Genomic DNA, 21,732 nt, shown 5'->3' with positions numbered 1-21,732 from the left:
ATGGTGCCGTAGAGCGCAGTCTCTGGAGTCTGGAACATGCTATTTTTTTGTACAGTAAATTTTTTTTTGTCAAGCTGTTTGCCTTTGGCAATGGATCTGGAACTAGGAAGCACACTAATTCCTTGCGGCACATGAAAGTGATGTGCCTATGACGAATACTGTACGTCAACAATGTCAACATGATCAAACACACCAGCATGGTAAGTTTGGATAAAATGTGAAACCTCCAAACATTTTCAAGCTTTTTTTTAAATTTATTTTTTTTTTTTTTATTTACATTAACTTTGTACTGTACTGCGCATTTTAGGCCACAAAAAAAATACTACAAAAACAATCATTTTGTACTGTACAGTAATATGGGTGCATATGGCCTAAAAAATAATAATAAAATAAAAGCTTCAATCTAACAGACAATTGGCTATAATCGGACGACACTGTGTGATGATGGCGTTCACATGGGTTAAGCATTATCATAACGCATTAATAAATACTACTACCATCAAGACCAAAACAACAGTTCACCAATATCTCCAGAGTACCCGGAGAGAACATGTGAACTCCGCAAAGAAAGAGCTGAGACTCGAACTCAGAACTTCGAAACTGTCAGACGGACACGATAACCCGCCTTTGTAACTCCATCGTCCCGCCTTTGTAAACATCGCTTTACATTCACGCACAACAGATCCTGATTAAAAGAAGGCATATGTCAATGTCGTCCACAGTCCAAGTTGGCGATTGAAATATAAAGACGTTAATAAGATGTTAATAAGATAGCTTCGGAGTAAATATTACGCGCACATGCCTCTTCATAAGCTGTTCTTTCAGGAACAGCTTGAGTACGGAGAGTCGTTTGAGCATTTATTCCATATAATTCTTGATAGCCGGCTTAAGATCCTTGCACTGTTACTAGCATTTATTCGTGTAGAACAGAACTAGTGGAACGACAAGGGCACACTAATAGAATGACTGTTTAGTTTACTAGTAAGATTTAATTGCATCGAGAAAGCCAAAAGTGGCACTAGTAATGGAGAAAGCATTACTAGTAAGATACAGATATTCTACTAATGCACAATTATCTTACTAGTGAGGACAAGGAGCGTACTAGTACGTGGACCTTAAGCCGGCTATCGAGGATAAGGAAAAATGCTCAAAGAAGCTTTCCATACTAGTGGCAATGATTTATATTTTCACTGCATTAAGCAGCTGGAACTCGGCAGGAAGTCCTGGACATACGTGATCGCAGCTTTGGACAAATAAGTCATGGTGCCGTAGCGGCCACTGGGGGCGCTGTCATAGAAAAAGTTGCAGATTCCTGTTGCCGGGTCCTTCTCGAGGAAATAATCACAGGCACTGTGAGATTTCTGGGGGATGTAGAGAAAGAAGCACTCAGTGGACATGTCCCCCACTTCGGATGTTCATGTCAGTGCGCAGTACCTGGTCGCTGAGGAACAGGTTGTTGGCCATGTGGAGGACGCGTTCCACGTGGATCACACCCCCAATGCTGTCGACGTCAACGTCGGCTACCAGGCCCAGAACTGTCAGCGTCTCCACCAGCAGCTGTCTGTACTCCGGTTGAGGGACATGGTTGAGAACCGACTCCACCTGCACTGCAAACTTGATCTCTCTGGCTGTCATCTACACAAAAGGCAGCAGAAGGATGTGTCCACAGATGCACATCAGTGTTTCCCGGCCTTCATGGAGCCAAGCAAGTGTGGATATTCGAGAGGCTGTTTTGGTAATGATCGTCCCATTCAACGAGCGCACTCGTGCCTTCCGGCGACAGAGACGCTCCGCACTTTGCTTCTTCGGCCAGCGGTACATATTGCCGTCGGGCGGAATCCTCGGATCACCAAAATCACCGCTACAAATACCGCATCGCTCAAGTTGGTGTTACTGTATATTCCTATCAATATCGCGTGTCACACTAACATCAACACAACACTGCTCCAAAATCATGTTGAATCATTAATATGCTCCAAAATAAGGACAAAATATCTGCACATCCCATACTTAACTTCGTGGCTGACCAGTTCCTTATGCACTGAAGCATTACACAATCTATTTTAACAAAATAGGCTTACTGGAATGTTTCTAGCCGAATTTGGACAGTATTGGGTTTCCGCCCAACAGTGACAATATGAAATGTTAAGTATTATTGTAAAACACAATATATGTTCTGTACAGAATGTGACGGTTATGGTTTGGCAGCAGCTGGCTATACGGAGTTGTTGTTGCGAATTCTATTTTGCATTTTGGGGACAGAGAGTCGCCACGCTACGCTTTTTAGCCACAGGTGCATTTGAAATGATTAATAATGTGTTACCGTAATTTCTGCAATGAAAGCTGATGTGCGCAAGCACGGCATTCAAGACTGCGACCTCGTTCACCTGCGATTCAACATTTCCAAATGATCGGCCGCTCGTGAAAACAATGCGCGACGGTTCAATCTCATTCGGCCACGTCGCTCTGCCTGCTTTCTTCAGAAAACAGACCTGGACACCCACCTCTCTTGTGGTGGACGAGGGTAACACGTAGCCGTCGATGGACAGGCCGTGGCACTTCTGTAGAATCTTCCACACCTTCTGGTAGAAACCCACCGGCACTCTGTTGATAGCTCCGTCCAACCTGCGTCTCCTCAGCCACTGGCCTTGCTTCTCCTCCCAGTGCAGCTGCCCGTCACCTGGCCCAGAGCCCACTGGCGATAGCATCCCACTGGGAGTGGAGGGGCTGCTGCAACGCTGTGGAGAGATATTTCACTTTCGTGAGAGGGCGTCTATAATATTTCAATGTTTCACTGCTCTATCCTGAATGCATTTGCTATGAACCATGCACTACTGCAGTGACTCCCAACCAGTGTGCCATGGAAAGTTATCCAATTTCACTGAATTGGTCCAAAAATCATGTATTTACTACATACACATGATATAAGGTATCTCTATTCATTTATCTGAACAATGAAATTTTGTTAATTGCAAGATTGCCGCCACTTCATGAGGTACGCACAAAATCATCTTTCTCCATTGAAATGAACGGAAACGCCATGAATTTGTTCTCAAAAAATTGGAACCTGTTTTGCAATAGGAAAAATGGAACTCGACAGTCTTGAACTTAATAAACACAAACGACATGACATGATTAAAAAGAATAAAGAATTAAAACGTTTGTGTATAAGGATAAATTCATTGTGCGTCTCCTGATATGTTGTTTTCTCATTGTTTTTCACAGAGGATGAAGAAGTATGCTTGTATTTTTAAGCCTAGTTTCATTAGCCTGTCTATGGCATTTTGCATTGTGTTTGTTTCAAATGAGGTAAAGTCATGTGGTTGTTTTAAATACACGTGTCATTTTATTTGCTTTACGCTTCAACTGGGAGTGAGACTAAACAAGCAAGCGTTTTGCGTCTTTTTTGAAAACCGGTTCACTAGCTGCCAAATTCCTGCTTGTTTGGATGTTCACGTTGAGGATAAGGAAAATCAAAGCCAAATTGCAAAGCTGTACCTCCAGAAACGACTTTATTTACATGAATGTAAATATAGTGTCAATGAACATGCGTTCACATTGAGTCTGCTCAGTGTACACCAAAATCTTCGCACTGCCAAAGAAAATGAAGCGAAAGCAGTTGAAATGTTTTTACCGTGGAGCGAGGGGAGGTGACATTGCTGCATGCGGAGAAACCGCCGCTGAGGATCTGCGTATGCACATGGATGACACACGACGTGAAGTTTGCGATACCCTCACGCGCCCTAAGAGGCGTGATGCGATGAATGAAATCAGCTCAAGCGGGTTACAAAGAAGCTGAAATGATCTCGCACAGAGAGAGCGGTCATTCCCGTAATGGAGCTGCAGTACATAAATATGGCAAGACAAATAGCAGATGGTTGATGTGAGAAAGAGTCACATTATTGATTGATTTTTTTCAAACCCACACTGAGTGGCCGGGAGTCATCCAACTGCAACCAGAGGCAACAAACAGATATTTGACACAGTTCATTTCATGTAATTTTTTGTTTAAGTTCATATCCGGCCCCCACCTGTCTGATTTCACTCTTGAGCTTGCGTATTCCTGAGCGTTCCGTCTTGGTGGCTCCAGTGTGCCCCAGTTCACGGATCGAAATGGTTGGACTGGTGGCTGTTGACTGGATAGGTCGCACTGATGCACAGGGACAAGGAAAACCACTTCTGACGTACACTCAGCAGCCGGAACATTTAGTCCAGTACAGCAGCAGAAACTCATGAAATGCAATACTAGTTTTAAAATATTATGACAATGCAGAGTTGGATGAGATATCCATCCATCCCTCTTTGTTTGGCTGCTTGTCCTGTTCAATACGCAGCGAAAGTGAATTTTTTTTCCTCTTCACTCAAGGGGAAATGATCTAAAGCAATCTTATCCCATTTTAATAAAAGTTGCAATGTGCACTCACCTATGAAATAATGCACATTTAGCATCTGTTCTTGGTATACTTGCATAGACACAATGTTATAGTTGAAGTAATTTCTCATGTATAGTGCGTATTCCCCCCCCCCCCCCTCCAAAAAAAAAAAATTGTCAAAAGTGCATTATACATAGGTATAGGGGCAACTGAGGGGCAAATGTATGCCGCCATCTAGAAGTTATGAAAAAGCTGGATACTTTTATTCCAATATGCCACCGCCGCCTAGAGATTATGAAATTATGATTATGTACACTTTCATTCTAATATGATGGGTACAGTTGTGCTCATAAGTTTCCATACCCTGGCAGAATTTGTGAAATATTGCTTTCTTTAATATGACTGATGACTGAACAACAACCATCATTAATTTCTTTATGATTACGTTTTGTTCAATAACAATGGTTTTCTGAAAAGCTTGACAAGTTTAATTTGAATCCCATTCAAATAAAATTAAATGTGTTTCGCCTGGCCGTTTATGTTTTCTTTCCAGAATTGTACCCATCTTACAAATTCTGCCTGGGCAATTAAACATATGAGCACCACTGTGTGTTTTCTCATTTACTAAATAGTAGGGCTGTGAATTTCAAAAAAATAGCAAATAAATAAAAATAAAATATTACATGCTCAAATAAAGTGCTTAACTTCAGAATAATTCTTTGAAAAGGTCACAAAATACAGATAATACTTCAAGTTTCGATCATATGGGTAGAAGCAAAATCGTGGATTGTAAAAATGCATTATACATAGGTAGAAGGGTTTTCTAGAATTTTGAGGTCAACTTTGGGGGTGTGTATTATATATGGGTGCGCATTGTACACGAGAAATTACGGTACATATTGAATTATTCCAATAAATGTACAGACACACAAAAATGCTGCTGTTAGTTCGCAAACCAGTTCAGGGTCTACCTTGACTCTCGTCCAGTCATCTGGGATAGGCTACCGCTTACCTGCGACCAGTCCAGAAAATGGAAGGATGGATGGACACAACAAAAAGACGAATACTCAAGAAGTAGATGACTTTAACATTGCGAATATATTTTCCAAGCTCACTCCAAGGGCCTTTCGAAAGAGTGACAAACACTGAAAGTGTATCTAAATTGTTAGGTCCGTTTTATTACCTGGGATTCAAACCATGCAGCTTCTGTTCTCAGTTTTTGCAAAGTCAGACAAAATAGCGTAAAACTTACTGCTTTTTTCCACCCCAAACTCCTTGCCACTAAGGATGTGGTGGAGCAAGTTCTTCATGCCAAAAGGACTAAGGCTCATCAGGCTTTCCGAGGCCTCCTCCCCTACAAAGGAATGAAACCTTTTTTTTTAAAGCCTTGCATACTGCTCATTTACACAGTTAATTTGGACCAGGCTAAGACTATCCTCAGAACAATTGTCTCCATCAAATTATGAACGAAAGACCTTTTCAAAATGGATTCATAAACAGCCTTTATGAGTAAGTGTGTTCCTACCAGAGCATCGCAGGCTGCGAGCCAGCTCGGTGGCCATCACTTGCATGATGAGTCCTACTCTCAGTCGGAGCATGTCTCCAAACAGGGCGGGCTGGGAGCGCACATACATGGCTAGGTAGACCATGATTTCCTGCAAGACCAGCACACATGTCACACTGGTTTTCACTGAAGAAAATAACAACATGACGCGTCATTGCAAGAGTCACCTGAGTGAGAACGGCAACACTGATGTCCTGACCGCTGGCTTCAAAGATGAGAGCGTTCAGCTCCTCGGGAGGAAGTGGACTGGATAAGAGACGTATGTGAAGGATTCGAGCATAAATTGACAGTTTTTTGCAACTTTTGACTTACACTGTGATGACTCTTTCCCTGGGTTCAGGAGGAAGACCCACGGTGATCTGCTTGTGGTGGGAAATGAGATCTGTACAGGCCTGTGTAACACAACACATACACATAAATGGCGGCTTGGAAAGCGTGCCTTGTTCTCATCTAGCCATCCATTCTCACTCATTTTTGTCGCGGACCACACTGTAGAAACCATAGAAATGTTTAAACGACTCATCATATTAAATATACACAACAAATGGATGGATAACTAGTTTTGAAATCACGAGTCAAGAATAGTAACTTTGTTCAACTATTGTTCAAGTTACTGGCATAGGTAACATTTGGTAACAAAATATCAATACATGATTTATTATCTTTGACCATTTGAAATGGTAGTACAGATTTGAGCAAGAATTATGGAAGGTGACACACATGATTTCTTTTCACGGGCCACACAAACTGATGTGGCGGACGAGATCTGGCCCCCGGACCTTGAGTTTGACAATGTGCGTGCTACACTGTTACCATATTTTTTTTTCCCCTAAAGAGAGTACAACACATATACGGAGGCGTATCGCTTCCACACCAGGGATAAAAAAGTTCAGTATCATGTTATAACGTGGTAAGTTTCACAATTTAGCGTGATAAATTTAAAGTTTTAACACGACATGTTTGACCTCCGGTTTCCGGTTTTCTTTTTAAACACTTGGCCTTATTACGATTCTATTTTTTAAAATTGTTTTACATTATAAACGAAGAGCAACTTAGTAATGTAGCTGGTATCATTTGCTTTATAAGGCTCAAAAAGAAGACACACAAACCTTTCTCTCATCTTCCTCGGGCTACGCCAGTGACCTGAACTGGAAGTAATTGCTTGGTTTTATTTAGCCCAATGCAAAAGTGAAATTTATTTGACCTTTTAACGTGATAACTTTTCACATTAAAACGTGAAATGTATCACCTTTGGCTCTTGGGCCTTGAGTTTGACACCTGCGCTCGAGTAGGATCAAAAAAGTCAAGTCAATCAAAATCATCTCAAAGTTGAACTGCTATGATGAAAACTCCAAATGGATTCGCTGACCTCAGAGAGGACCTCCACTCTCTTGCGTAGTATGCCAGAGATGTATCTGATGAGACCCCATTCTTTGCAGGCTCCGGCTTGCACGTACAACTCCTCCAGCAGCGTGCGCACGCTCACCCAACCGTGGCCCGGCCCTGACACCTCGACCAGCCAATCGGCTCCTCTGACCGGCGAGCACAAAGGAACTTGGAATTAAATAGGATTTCCCCACCCCCCCCCCCCCCCATCATAGCAAGGCTGTGCGTGCATGCTTATGCCGTGTTTTTTGTTGTTGTTTTTTTTCCCGTACTTCATCACATAGAGGATATAAAGGATGTCCGCTTGGTCCTGCAGAGTGGGACATTCCTTCAGCTGCCTCACCAGCGCTGCAAAATCCGTGTTGCCTTGGCCGTCTCGAGGCAGGTGGAGATCAGCTGCGTTGCGACACTTTAGCCGGTAAATTAGTAAATATCCACCACGCACTGATTTGAGGATGTATTCTATATCCTTGATATCCAGCTTCAGGTCTACGGTGGGTACGTAAAGTATTCAGACTGCCTTTAATTTTGTTCCTTTTTTTTATATTGCAGCCATTTGCTAAAATCATTTAAGTTATTTTTTTTCCTCATTAATGTACACACAGCCCTCCACATTGACAGAAAAAACGGAATTGTTGAAATTTTTGCAGATTTATTAAAAAAGAAAAACTGAACTATCACACAGCCATAAGTATTCTGACCCTTTGCTCCTTACAGATCCTCTCCAGTTCTGTCAGGTTGGATGGGGAAGTTGGCGGGCAGCCATTTTCAGGTCTTTCCAGAGATGCTCAATTGGGTTTAAGTCAGGGCTCTGTCTGGGCCATTCAAAAACAGTCTCAGAGTTGTTCTGAAGACACTCCTTCTGTCTTTTAGCTGTGTGCTTTGAGTCATTGTCTTTTTTGAAGGTGACCCTTCGGCCCAGTCTGAGGTTCTGAGCACTCTGGAGAAGGTTTCATCCAGGATATCCCTGTACTTGCAACCAGGCGTCCTGTCCCTGCAGCTGAAAAGCACCCCCACAGCATGATACTGCCACCACCATGCTTCACTGTTGGGTCTGTATTGGACAGGTGATGAGCAGTGTCTGGTTTTTCTCCACACATGCCGCTTAGAATTAAGGCCAAGAAATTATATCTTGGTTTCATCAGACCAGAGAATCTTATTTCTCAGCATCTTGGAGTCCTTCAGGTGTTTTTTAGCAAACTCCATGCGGGCGTTCATGTGTCTTGCACTGAGGAGAGGCTTCCGTCGGGCCACTCTGCCATAAAGGCCCGACTGGTGGAGGGTTGACTTTCTAGAACTTTCTCCCATCTCCCGACTGCATCTCTGGAGCTCAGCCACAGTGATCTTTGGGTTTTTCTTTACCTATCTCAGCAAGGCTCTTCTCCCCCGATTGCTCAGTTTGGCCGCACGGCCAGCTCTAGGAAGGGTTCTGATCGTCCCAAACGTCTTCCATTTCAGGATTATGGAGGCCACTGTGCTCCTAGGAACCTTAAGTGCCGCAGACTTTTTTTGTAACCTTGGTCAGATCTCTGTGCCTTGCCACAATTCTGTCTCGGAGCTCTTCAGGCAGTTCCTTTGACCTCATGATTCTCATATTGCTCTCAGTATAATCAAACACACACTTTCCGTACCCACTGTATGTACTGTATGCTCTTTGTCCTCACTAGCAAGACAATTCAGCCCACTAGCAGAATGACAAGGGCGCATTAGTATAAAGACTGTCTTACAAGTTACTTTGCCTACTGGTATGCAATTAATCCTTACTAATAGTCTATTGTGCTGCACTGGTAACACTACTCGGCCCAAGTAGTTGGCATGTGTCACTAGTATTCCAAACTTGTCATGTTGGTGTGCAGAAATGACGTGCAGTCGTGGAACAAAATGTGACGAGTAAGACACAGTGAGTTGTTCCACTCGTGCACTGAATTATCTTATCACTGATTAAGTACTAGTAGCATGCAGGTGTCATGTAGTGCACAGTTTTGCCCGATTAAAAACGTAGTTGTCCTACTAGCATGCCAAAGATGCCCTATTACTGAGTGTGCAGAAATCATAGTGAATGAAAAGTAGTAGAAGTGGGAAAAAAACTAATCTTACTAGTAAGACTAAGTATGTCATTCTACTAGTGGGCTGAATTGTCTTATTAGTGAGGACAAAGAGTGCACTTGTTTGTAGACCTTAAGCTGGATATCAAGGATGTTTTACTGTATATGTGCTAATAAAAGGTCTTTCTATTCCGAGAGTGAGATCAGTCGCATAAAGTCAATAGAAACATTGCAGACTTGCTTACCTTGTGCTGCTTTGCATGTGGAGCAGCGGGAGGAACTTCTAACAGGTTGAGAGATTTGCGATGCTTGTTCATGAGCGGGACGACGGGTAGATACATGGAAGACTCTGAAAATCAAAACAATAAACATACTGCGGCGCTCGTATTTGTGAAACACACGCCGTTGACTGGAAATTCTATTGTACATTAGTTTTCCTTTCAAATAAATATTATCGATATTATTGACTAGAGATTACTGCCATATGCTAATTGATATTGATCCTTGGATTGTTTTTTTGTGTGCGCTCTGTGTTTCTCCACCTTGCTCTACTCTCCCCTCATTTAGCTCCTGTTTGTTGGAACTTTGTTACGATTACGTAACATGATTGGTGGGCCGGATTTAAGAAATAACTCCAACTCACTGGGCACGTTAAGACCCTGAACCTGGGCCATCAGCGACAGGATATCTCTGGTGGTGTGTTCGGCACTGAACACGTGGTGCTGCCCTCTCTGGATGGGAGGAAGATGACATCTGGTGGTGGTGCTGTGGAGGAGCTGGGTGAGGTACTGATCAAACATGTCGTCCGAGCCTTCTGGAGAGAAAGTCAGAGCAAGTCATTTGATTAGTGACTCCACGAGATTGCTTTTAATGGGAATTACAATAGAAATTAAAAGGAAAACAAACATTGGCCACATAATGTACCTGAAGGCTCACAGTGGCTGTATTCTTCCCCATAGTCTTTATCAACCGCTTCGTCCTCTTCAAGTAAGCTGTCGTCGTTTTCTTCATCCAAGAAGCTGAGGCGAGTGTGAAAGGAAGTGGTCTGGAGACAGGAGAGGTCCGACATCTGCATCCTGAAGGCACACCAAATCTTAAGACGTACACCACTCACAAGAAGTGGAGGAGATTGGGCTTTTTGGATGAATTTTCAGGATGATTCGTTGACTCTTCCAGTCTCGCAGTAATTATGTCAAAACACTGAACAAAAGTTTAGAGAAGGTCAAATTGAGTTCACCATTTTAGCTTCATCTTGAAATTTCACCAAAAATCCGAACTTGTTGTGAGTTTAGTGTAATATTGAATTATTCGATAGAGTCATGCCCCTTATGTGAGACACGAGGAAACACACCTTGCGCCAGCAAAATAGCCATCCTGCACCTTTCTCAGCGTTGCTAGGATACACGGGTCAATTGCATCTCCGTCTTCAACTGGGGAAAACGAGAAACTGTGAACTACAACAACGTCACTCGTAAAATAAAAAAAATAAAAAAGATATTTAATGTTCAAACTGATAAACTTCATTGTTTTTAGCAAATAATCATTGACTTAGAATTTTATGCTGAAATAAGCAGGGCAGTCCATGAAAAAGACGTTGCTTGGATGGCAGCATATGTTTCTCCAAAACATGTATGTACCTTTCAGCATGAATGGTGCCTTCACAGATGTGTAAGTTACCCATGCCATTGGCACTGACACAGCCCCATACCATCACAGATGCTGGCTTTTGAACTTTGCGTCCATAACAGTTTGGATGGTTCTTTTCCTCTTTGGCCCGGAGGACACGACGGCCACAAATTTCCAAAAACAATTTGAAATGTGGACTCGTCGGACCACAGAACACTTATTCACTTTGCATCAGTCCATCTTAGATGAGCTCGGGCCCAGAGAAGCCGGCGGCGTTTCTGGGTGTTGTTGATAAATGGCTTCTGCTTTGCATAGTCGAGTTTCAAGCTGCACTTACGGATGTAGCGCCGCACTGTATTTACTGACATTGGTTGTCTGAAATGTTCCTGAGCCCATGTGGTGATATCCTTTACACTGCATCTGTTTTTTGATGCAGTGCCGCCTGAGGGATCGAAGGTCACAGGCATTCAATGTGTGTTTTCGGCCTTGCCGCTTCCATGCGGTGATTTCTCCAGATTCTCTGAACCTTTTGATGCTATTATGGACCGTAGATGATGAAATCCCTAAATTCCTTGCAATTGTACGTTGAGGAACATTGTCCTTAAAGTGTTCGACTATTTTCTCACGCACTTGTTGACAAAGAGGTGAACCTCGCCCCATCTTTGCTTGGGAATGACTGAGCAATTCAGGTAAGCAATCATGTCACCCACCTGTTCCCAATGAGCCTGTTCACCTGCGGGATGTTCCAAACAGGTGTTTGATGAGCATTCCTCAACTTTCACAGTCTTTTTTGCCACCTGTCCCAGCTTTTTGGGAACGTGTTGCAGCCATAACATGCTAAGTCAATGATTATTTGCTCAAAACAATCAAGTTTATCAGTTTGAACATGAAATATCTTGTCTTTGCAGTGTATTCAATTAAATATAGGTTGAACATGATTTGCAAATCATTGTATTCTGTTTTTATTTATGTTTAACACAACGTCCCAACTTCATTGGAATTGGGGTTATACAATAAAACAGATCTACAACTGTCACAAAAGTGTAAAAATAAGTTTAAAATGTTTAGCAATTGCAAAAAAATTGCTAAATTACCCGCTTTTAATATAAAGGACCAAAAAACAATAAAAGAGTGCCTTAAAGCATATTATGGAAAATTGACTGATTTCTTGCATATTTCTGAACATGTGTTTTGAAGAGTTGTAGAAGCCAAAAATATTTCGACAACCAAAAAACTCAAACGTAACGGAAAACTCTGTAATTTGTGGTCGGGAAATGGGAGTAAAGAGGCTCTTTACCAAGCATGCTGCGGGTGATGGGGAAGGTCAGGGTGGGTCGTCCCGTCATCCTCCAGCAAGAGGAGAGGTAGGCCACCTCCGTACGCAGCATCTCCACGATCATCTGGTTGTCCAGGGCCAAGTAGAAATGGTGCTGATCCAGAAACTTCACAAGACAAGACAGGATTGTGAACAGCACAGTCAAAGGTTAAAGGTCGGGAATCTTTAAGGAGAAGCTCGTTGGACCTGAGGGGCGAATATGTACGAGCGGTTCCGGATCTCGTAGAATTTGGATGTTCCCAAAACGCCGATGTGTCTGTAGGGCCTCCCGCTCAAATTCAGCTTCTTGCAATTCCCTGTGGCATTAACACACAGAAACGTGTCATTATACACACACTTGAATACTTTGCAAAAATAAATCATGAACGAATTGGACCCCGTCACCCTTTGAGTTTTTAATATTTGACGAGGAACATGTCAGCAAAAAATGTTGACATGTTTTTCCTAAGCTAGCAAAAAATGTTGACATGTTTTTCCTAAGCTAGCTGTTGTCCATGAATGTTTTGCCCAATGAAGGCCATGCACCCGTACACTTTCAGAAAACAGTATTTTGTTTGCATTTGGTGTTTGGGTACCCAGTCGGACATAGATGTGGCTCAGGATGCGAGCGGGCAGGACCCGGATTGGCAGAACCCCGGACAACAATTGGACCGTCATCCCGTGCTCGTTCAGTAACTTCTGGATGTCCTCAGATTCTGCCAAGACACAAACTGACGCAAACAGAAATGGAAAACCTTCAATCCGAGTTTGACGTTTGAACATTTGTTTCAATATCCTTGATATCCAGCTCAAGAGCCATGCACTAGTACTCTTTGTCCTCATGAGTAAGACAATTCAGCAAACAAATAGAACAACTGTCTTAACTAGTAATGTTGTTTGGCCTACTGAGCCAAATTAAATTACTGAGCTGCACTTATTAACGCTGCTAGTGCCACCTAGTAGGCATGTCTCACACACTAGTAGCCAACTGGACCCTACTAGTAACACAAGAAGCGGAAAAATAACATTACTAGTAAGACACAGTCATTCTACTAGTGTACTGATTTTTTTTGCTAGTGAGGGCAAATAGTGTGCTAGTACTAGTAGTTGAATGTCAAAGAAGTGCTCAAATGGCTTCATGGAAAGCCATTCATTTAATATCCTTGATAGCTAGCTTAAGGTCTCTGTACTAGTACAGGCTTTGTGTTCACTAGTAGGACAACTTCAGCATACTAGGAGCTGAACAACTACATCTTACTAGTGAGGCAAAACTGTGCGCTACTTGACAATTGCATGCTATTAATAATAGGTCATTATTAAATTCTACTCGTTAACATCTAGCGCGGTACTAGTAATATGCAGATGTCAACTAGTGCCTCCCTAGTAACAGTTGTCCCATGAGGATGGCAAAGTTGTTGTTTACTAGTAAGACACAGTCGTTCTACTAGTGCACCCAAGCCATATAATAGGACAACTTTGGCATACTAGTAGGACATCTATCAGTGAGTAGCAGGCCATTTCAGCACTAGTAAGACCTCGAAGGCTACTAGTGCACAACACATGCATAATATACTATATGGGCCTCGCAGTGTTACTAGTGAAGCACAGTACTTTACTAGTAAAGTTTATTTGTGTACTAGTAGAGCAGAGGTTGCACTAGTAGTGGAATAAAAATATTACCAGTAAGATACAGTCGTTACTCGTGCGCCCTAGTGTTTTACTGGTCTTACTAGTGAAGACAAAAGAGTGTACTAGTGCAGGGACCTTAAGCTGGATATCAAGGATATAAAATAGACGCTCAAACGGCTTTCCGTACATTTGTAAGCGTTCACCCTCAAACCGACCTTGTACCACAACATCGGGCTTTAGATTTGTAGAGAATCTCCTGTTGAGAGGGTCGATCTCTCCTGGTGCCAAAAAGCCCTAAGGAGAGAAGGAGCATACTGTACACGTAGGCGAGGGTCCATGTGCTCCAGCCAAGTTACCTCAGCCAAAAGGCAGCCCAGGATGTACAACGACTGTCCCCACATGTGAGGCACCTGACCCGTGGCTACTCGCGCCACACTGTGCGGGTTGCTGTACTCCTCCTCCACCTGCAATGAAACACAGCTTCATTCTTATTCATAGGATAATAAAAACATGCTTTACATAAAAAAAATAAAAAAAAAACATACTAACAACATGAATAGAATGTAAGGAATTAAACAGTTTGTGCATCACGATTCATTCGTTGCAGCTCCTTCTGGTGTGTGCGACTTGGCCACCGCGGCGGAGTATAATACAGTCATGCAGACATAAACAGAGAAGAGTTTCACAACTACTGTTGGACACAGGAAGGTGCAGTAATATTAGTCGTTTTCCGTAGAGGATAAAGAATACGCTTTGTGTTCATTATCGCATTATTATTATTGTGTTCAAATATCGCATTATAACACCACCGCAATTATGCTATAACATTTTGCATTTGTTTGTGAGCATTAAGGCAAGGCACCTTTATTCTGTATACTGCTCAACTCAATTTGCTTCACGTGATTAAAAGTTAAATGTACTTTTAATCACGTGAAGCAAATTGACTTGAGCATTTAAAATCAAAGACGGCTTACTAAAATTATTAAAAGAACGTACAGCGCAAGTAAAAGATTACAAATTGATTGTAAAATGCTTTGAAAAGAGCTCAATCGCAAGCATGAGAAAAATGGAATCGTTTTTAACCTTGGACTTAAAAACATTGACTTTTGGGGCTGACTTCTGTTAGCAACTTATTCCATTTTTATGCAGCATAACAGCTAAATGCTGCTTCACCTTGCTTGCTTTGGACTCGCCACTTGACCTGAATCTGTAGCTCTCAGAGCCTTACTGGGTTTACATCCCATGAGCATTTCTTTCGTGTAGCCAGGACCCAAACCATTTAGTGATTTATAGACCAGAAGCAGAACTTTAAAGTCAATTCTATAGCTGACTGGGCGCCAGTGTAAACACTTGAGAATTGGAGTAATATGCGCTGATATTTCAGTTCTGGTCCGAACCTGAGCTGCAGCCTTCTGAGTGAGCTGCAGCTGTTTAATGCTCTTTTTGGGGAAGTACAGTTGGAAAACCATTACAATAGTCAAGTCTGCTGGAGATAAAAGCATGGATGAGCTTCTCCTAGTCTGCTTGGAACATGAAACCCTTCACTCTGGATATGTTCTTCAGCTGGTAGATGGCTGTTTTCATGATTGATTTGATATGACTGGTATATGACTGATATGATTTGAAATGACGTTTTAATGATAATGACTCCAGGTATTTACTAACAGCAATCCTCTTTTCTTTACTGGAAAAGCAATTACCTCAGTTTTTGTTGTGGTTTAATAAAAAGAAATTTTGGTTCATTGCGTTATTTGTTTTAGACTGTGATACAACACCTCAACTGAAACACTGCTAGATACAGCTGTGTATCATCTGCATATGATAGCCCAGATTAAAGTTCTGTGGAATTTGACCCAAAGGTAGCATATACAGGCTGAACAAAAGGGGTCCAAAAACTGACCCCCGAGGAACCCCTTATGTCACTGCCATTTGATTCGAGTCAAAACTTTCAGTAGCCACGAAATAACTCCTTTCGTCCTAGTAGGACCTGCACCATCCAAGGACTGTTCCATTTAGTCTTACCCAAGCTTTAGCTAAGCTGACTTTTTTAGGGCAAAGCTAACCGGCCAGTTCACTAGTTAGATACTGGAGATAAATAGCTAGATAGCTATCCAGCTATAACAAGGTACCTTGTCGCTTGGTACAGCATAAAGCTCAGGCAGCAATTTGATGCCATTTTTCCCTCGGATCAAAATGCCCTCCAGTGCCTCACGGTACTCCTGCACCTGAGCACGACACAAAATGGTTTTGTCCAACATTACTGTACATCCGCAGCCAGCCATCAAAAGATAATTACGCGAGTGAACCGGCGAGGTTGTCTTTCTTACCTGCACTTGGTCGCCCGCAAAGATACCATCAAGAATGAGGTAGGTCCAGAAGACTGGCCACTCGCATTCGATATTCTCAAACAGCTTCAGCTCAGCGGGATCATAATGTAGCCGGGTTGGGTCCTGGCAGATAGGACAAAATATTACATTCACAATACCGGTAGAACTGCATGAGTCATGTCATTTTGATGAAAAATCAAAAAATCAAAGTTGATACACTAACAGGAAACAATTGCACTTTACCATTTAGGCTTCAAATTGAAGAGTGCTGAATAGCTCACCTCTTTAGGACAATGATATCCATCCCTGATGAAGCGGCAACAACCGTAGCGGCCCTGATATGGAATACGAGGTTAGCGGTAGTACGACAGAAGGATGCGGTCTTTCCAAACCTTTACTGATCCAAGACGCATACTCTATATTCAAGTAATTCATGGCATAGCAGCAAAGAAAAACGTCACAAAAAGTACATCTATATATTGAAATAATGATGATCGCATTTAATCGCATTCTGCCTGTCACTTTAGGCACCGGCACAGATGACCAGAGATGCATTATATGTGGGAAATAAAGAATGCTTTTTGGAGAAAGTGAGTGAAATGGGATGATTTCCCTCTAATGTGCCACAGCATAGTGGCTGGGAATTACTGGAATAATAGCGACCATTTCTGAGTCGAGTTTAACAAAAGTACCTGCAATTTGCGGATGATCTCCGACTTGGTGATGGCCACTAATTCAGCATCCTCCACTGCAAACGCAGGGAAGGAAATAACAGACAGGAGGCCGGCATCTATCTCCTTGGAAGTGGACGCTCGGGGCAGCATGGAGCACAGGATGGACTGAAGCACGTGAAAACAGACAAGAGATAAGATAACAGTATAAACGGAAATATATTGGAAGGTGCACACCTTCCACTTCTCCGCATATGGAACGCTTGCCTGAGCATTTAGTCCATATGCTCAATATCCATGTACTAGTATGCGCTTTGTCCTCACTCGTAAGGCAATTCGGCGCATGAATTGAACAACTGTATCTTACGCGTAACTTTTTTTTTTTTTTTTCCAGCTACTACCTCCCAGTACTTTCTCCAAACGAGTATGACCACAAGTAAGCCAACTAAATGTTACGAGTGCGACAAAAACTGTTCGCTAGTTGACATCTGGGTGCTACTAGTACGTGAAGCAAGTAAGTTGGATTTTATAATGACTACACACAACTAGTAAGACATTTCTGTAACATAAATGACATTTCTGTACACTAGCTGGACAACTACATGTTAATAGTGAGGCAAAACTAGTGTGCCGAATTGTCTTACTAGTGCGGACCATCTCACGCTCGATATCAAATACCTGCTCAAACGGTTTTTGAGACTCTGCGCCCTTAGCGTGTTGAAGGCGCGTCGTACCTGACAGTGTTCCACTTCATCGGGAAGAACGTGGATGACGGACTTCGGTCCACCGTGGGCGCCGAAAAGATCCAGCTCGTCTATCGCCTCGAGAGCTGCCTGGAAGCCCATAACACACACACACACACATGGGATTGCTTCAGTGTACACTGTCGTCAAATTTGCGATGAAATACCTTAGCGATTCCGACAGAGCTCCCGTTGAGCTCAGGGATGCCTTGGTTGGTTTTGTCCCCTCGCTCCCACATCCCATAATCCTAAGAGAGGGCAGCGGGCAGTGACTCCTAATGTCTTCTTTTCTTTGAAAAATCAAAAAATCTAAATCCCCCCCCCCCCCCAAAAAAAAAACCCAAAAAATGTTGATGCTTACCGCCACCTTGTACGCAGCCTCTATGTAGAAGACCAAGTTTTGGATAAAAGCCACCTCATCCAAGTTTGAGATGATACGAAGACCTGCATGAGTTCATGAATTCTTAAGTGTGTACGATACAATGTCTAGGAGAACATTGAGCAGCAGCTTAAACTCATCGATTATTCGGATTATTTTCGGCCTGTACAACTAAAGCCGAGCCGCAAACCTGATGCCGTCATCTGTGCCAACATCAGCAAGTAAATGGAGGTGGCGTCCACTTGGAGATGACCCCACTGGTCATCTCCCACCACTGTGGCACAAGTGGGAGTATCATATTTGGCGTGCAAACAGTCCTCGGTGCTCTGGGTGTGTTTGAACTTCTCCACCTTGGCAACCTGAAAAAAAACCACATACTGGCAAGTCCAAAACCCAATTTAGTGGACAAACTGTACACACACTTTTCAAACATTGTACTTTAGGAAGCGTTATCAAATTTCAGGGCTTCGGTTTATTTAGTGTGCTTCCGCAGGTGTCAAATGTCAAAACGGGTCGGGTCTGTCTCACCTGCCTCATCATGCAACGCAGAAGTCCTTGCATCAGTTTGACAACACTCTGCCGACAAAGCACATGGCAATAAATGCAATTGAAAAATTGAAAAAATACAAATACTCAATGTTACACTCTTTTTTTAACTCGTATAGTCAAAAGGACTTTCTTCCACCGTGAAGTTGGCGTACACATTAAAACATGAAACTCGTTGTTTTTTGAAGCCCAAAAATTGACTGATGCGTGCTATTTAGTGGCAGGAAAATATTGATTTGTTTTTATAATAATAAATTGTATTGTTACATTGGAATAGAATAGCATTAAAAAAAAAGCCTTTTTTGTCATTGTATAGTGCAGATACAATGCAATTGGAGTCCAGGTTTTGTATTTTCAAAAACAAAAAAAAAGGGCAGAAAAATAGAAAATGACACCAAAAACTACACGAACAGTTGTTGCAACATTTCTGCGCTATTCATCCATCTATCTATATATTCGGTAAATACATGCAGATTTGAGTGTATTTGTAGCCTTTGTACACTGTAACATCGACAAACAAACAAACAAAATGTTTGTAATCTTCAAGCCAACATCCGTGTGGAGTGAGCGAGTGAGCGATGAAAGAAAAGAGGCGCGGCTTCAGCTGCCTCACAAACACCTGCTCCAGTTCGTAGGCTTTGGCCTTGTCCTCGTCTCGGTCGGCATTCTTGCGATAAGCCAAGCCCAGCCCCCACACGGCCAGAACACTGTACACATTATCCCTCACCCAGGCATCCTTTTTCTGGGTGCTGGCAGGCAGGAGCCCTGACACCGGGTTCTGGAAAAACACACGCACACGATTGCATCACATAAATCAATACCGGGCAGAAGACAAAGGACGTGACAGCTTCCTGAAAGGTTTATTAGCCCATTAGATCACCGCAAAGCATTTTCTCTCATTTTCTTTGCTAAGGTTGCAGTCGATTGTTAATGGAAAGACTACTACCCTATTTTTAACTGTAACTCTTGGTAGGCTGTAAGCAATCTTGTTCCCGAAAAGGGGACTTGTTCACAAAATGGGTCGAAATGTAATGATCTCCTTCGAGGGGGGAATGGTGAAAAAAAAAAGAAGTGGTTGGTTAAGGGGTTCATTTGGGACACGGGTACAAAGCAGACATGTCCGACGTGCTTCGAGTGACTTCAAGAGCCGCGAGATGAAGGTCCAGAATCCCAGGCGGCGGGGGCCTCAATCTAGGCCCGGGGTTGACCTTTGCCCCTGTTTTGTTTCTATGCGCTTCGCACTGAACCTCAAGGGACAACGCAACATCCGGATTTGAACACGCAAGCAAATACACGGCATGTCCCTGAATATTGACTGGGCCTCCCAGAACCCATAATCGACCTCTAAATAGTGTTTTGCTCAAAATGCTGGGAAGTGTTTGGATCCGGTAATCTGTGTCAAATCAGGGGAAATTGTAGTGCACTTGTTTAAACCAAAATAATACGCACAATACATTTTGTACTAATACTGTCAATTAAAATGAGCCTTATCATTATGTACGGTAGTTCTTGTATTAGTGTAACGGGCCCAAATAAACCCTTTTACATAAAAACAACCTTTGCCTCGTTTTTTTTTTTTTTTCAATAAACATTTGGACCTTTCACGCAGCTGTGTCTTAATGTTGGTCTTTATTGGTGATACTTCACTCAGAGAGCCAAGTATCTTTTTTCGGGGGCGGTAAACATTTTGACAATGATTGGATTAGAGTGATTCCAGTTGCTGGGGTCAAATTCCTTGCGTGTTTTTAATTGAGTGCAATTAAGATTATTCTGATTCTGATTTGAATAACTATGACTGTTGGATGCTTTAAAAAAAAATAATTAAAAAATGTGAAATTTTTAAAATATATATATATATATTTATATATATACATTTTTTTTTCAAACCTACTGAATACAAAATCCATGCTGTTTCTTTACGTTTTTACACCAAGTACCGCCTCAAAAAAATATTTAGCCTTTCAAAAATAAGCGACATTAAAATGCAGGAGCATAGTCGGCCTAAGTGTTCATTTAAAAAAAAAAAACGAGACAGGTTTTATCACTAAAAGGTATAGTTAAGATTATTGTAAGATAACATTATGCAATTTGAATGTTAGCACTGCACTTAAATAAATACCAAAAATAAAAACTGTACTTAAATATTGATTCAGTGAAAATGTACTGCAAATAGAGGTTAAATTAAAAAAAAAAACATACATCAATGTTTAAAAAGAAAAATGTGTTAAAAATGAAATGCAAACGCTTTGAACTTGAAAGTTAAAAACAACTGAACTGAACTCAGTGATTCTTTTGGAGACCACTAGGGGCAGCATGCGTTCCACATTTTAAAAAATCAATGATCTGTTTATTTACGACAGACATGCATAGTAATTATCGGCGTCCAAAATTCATTTCATGAAGCCATTTTGAGGGGATTCTGTCTCCATTTTGGCATGAATGTCAAATGCGCGCAAGTGTCGAATACCTGGTGACACAGAATAGTCTCGTGGACCAGCCTGGCATATCCATCCAGCCTCACTCCCGAATTACTGCGGCTCCTCATCCTCGCTTCGCAGCCCGGTTATGTCCCGAGCAAGCCCACGTCACATCTCTAGCGTGGGAATCACAATTGGAAAAGCAATGCGGTCAGTGAACCATCCCTGGCTGACTGCGTCGTCCACGCACTCGCCTCTGCTAAAGGCTTTGCTTGGCTATGCTTTCTTAACCGGCAGCATCCAAGACGGCTTTTTTACACTATTGACACACGCGGACGCAAAAAAAACAAAAAAGAAAAGCAAAGACGTTAAAAGAAATGGTTGGTCATTAACGATAACGACGCTTTGTCGCCCGAAGACCAGAAGGAAAAATAAATAAATAAATAATAATGCATCTTCATGTAGTTGCGCGTATTTGCCAACAGGGGGCACTGAATGACTTTGCCATGATTGTTGACGGAAATGAGCCAATGTAAATCCGAATCAACTATCATTTTCACAAGCGCAGGTTTTTCATGGGTTATTTGAAATTTCCTAGGTCGGGACGGAAAATGTGCTCCAATTCTGGAAGGACACACAATATTTTACAGAGATCAGTTGGGAACGTTTTTAAAAAAAAAATGAAAAATCGATGTACTGTACTAACATTAAC

The 21,732-nt window shown here is 42.1% G+C and overlaps 1 protein-coding gene across 5 annotated transcripts; it reads right to left on the bottom strand.

Moving 5' to 3' along the window:
- Positions 1 to 233: 233 nt before the first annotated feature.
- On the bottom strand, positions 234 to 21,458 carry phka2 (phosphorylase kinase, alpha 2 (liver)). 5 transcript variants are annotated; one of them, XM_061752358.1, is made up of 32 exons: positions 21,071 to 21,458; positions 19,223 to 19,381; positions 18,586 to 18,633; positions 18,248 to 18,416; positions 18,040 to 18,122; positions 17,846 to 17,926; positions 17,671 to 17,769; positions 16,958 to 17,104; positions 16,547 to 16,600; positions 16,266 to 16,388; positions 16,068 to 16,163; positions 14,295 to 14,402; positions 14,154 to 14,232; positions 12,906 to 13,040; positions 12,517 to 12,626; positions 12,292 to 12,436; positions 10,720 to 10,798; positions 10,293 to 10,444; positions 10,012 to 10,182; positions 9,614 to 9,717; positions 7,596 to 7,732; positions 7,307 to 7,469; positions 6,250 to 6,329; positions 6,105 to 6,183; positions 5,899 to 6,028; positions 5,626 to 5,727; positions 4,032 to 4,150; positions 3,927 to 3,950; positions 3,635 to 3,688; positions 2,505 to 2,738; positions 1,435 to 1,635; positions 234 to 1,361 (listed from the first exon to the last, which is right to left on the bottom strand). In XM_061752358.1, the coding sequence occupies exons 1-32, from the start codon at positions 21,146 to 21,148 to the stop codon at positions 1,188 to 1,190; spliced, it is 3,717 nt and encodes a 1,238-aa protein (XP_061608342.1). In that variant the 5' UTR covers positions 21,149 to 21,458; the 3' UTR covers positions 234 to 1,187. The 5 variants fall into 5 exon arrangements, with proteins under 5 accessions (XP_061608342.1, XP_061608350.1, XP_061608367.1 ...); XM_061752366.1 differs by having other exon boundaries at positions 10,012 to 10,179; XM_061752383.1 differs by lacking the exon at positions 3,635 to 3,688.
- Between the last annotated feature and the right edge of the window lie 274 nt (positions 21,459 to 21,732).

Source organism: Phyllopteryx taeniolatus, chromosome 2 (assembly GCF_024500385.1).
Source record: "Phyllopteryx taeniolatus isolate TA_2022b chromosome 2, UOR_Ptae_1.2, whole genome shotgun sequence".
Taxonomy (NCBI): Eukaryota; Metazoa; Chordata; class Actinopteri; order Syngnathiformes; family Syngnathidae; genus Phyllopteryx; species Phyllopteryx taeniolatus.
Note: the sequence above shows the minus strand (reverse complement) of the source record. Positions and strands in the feature narration are given on the sequence as shown.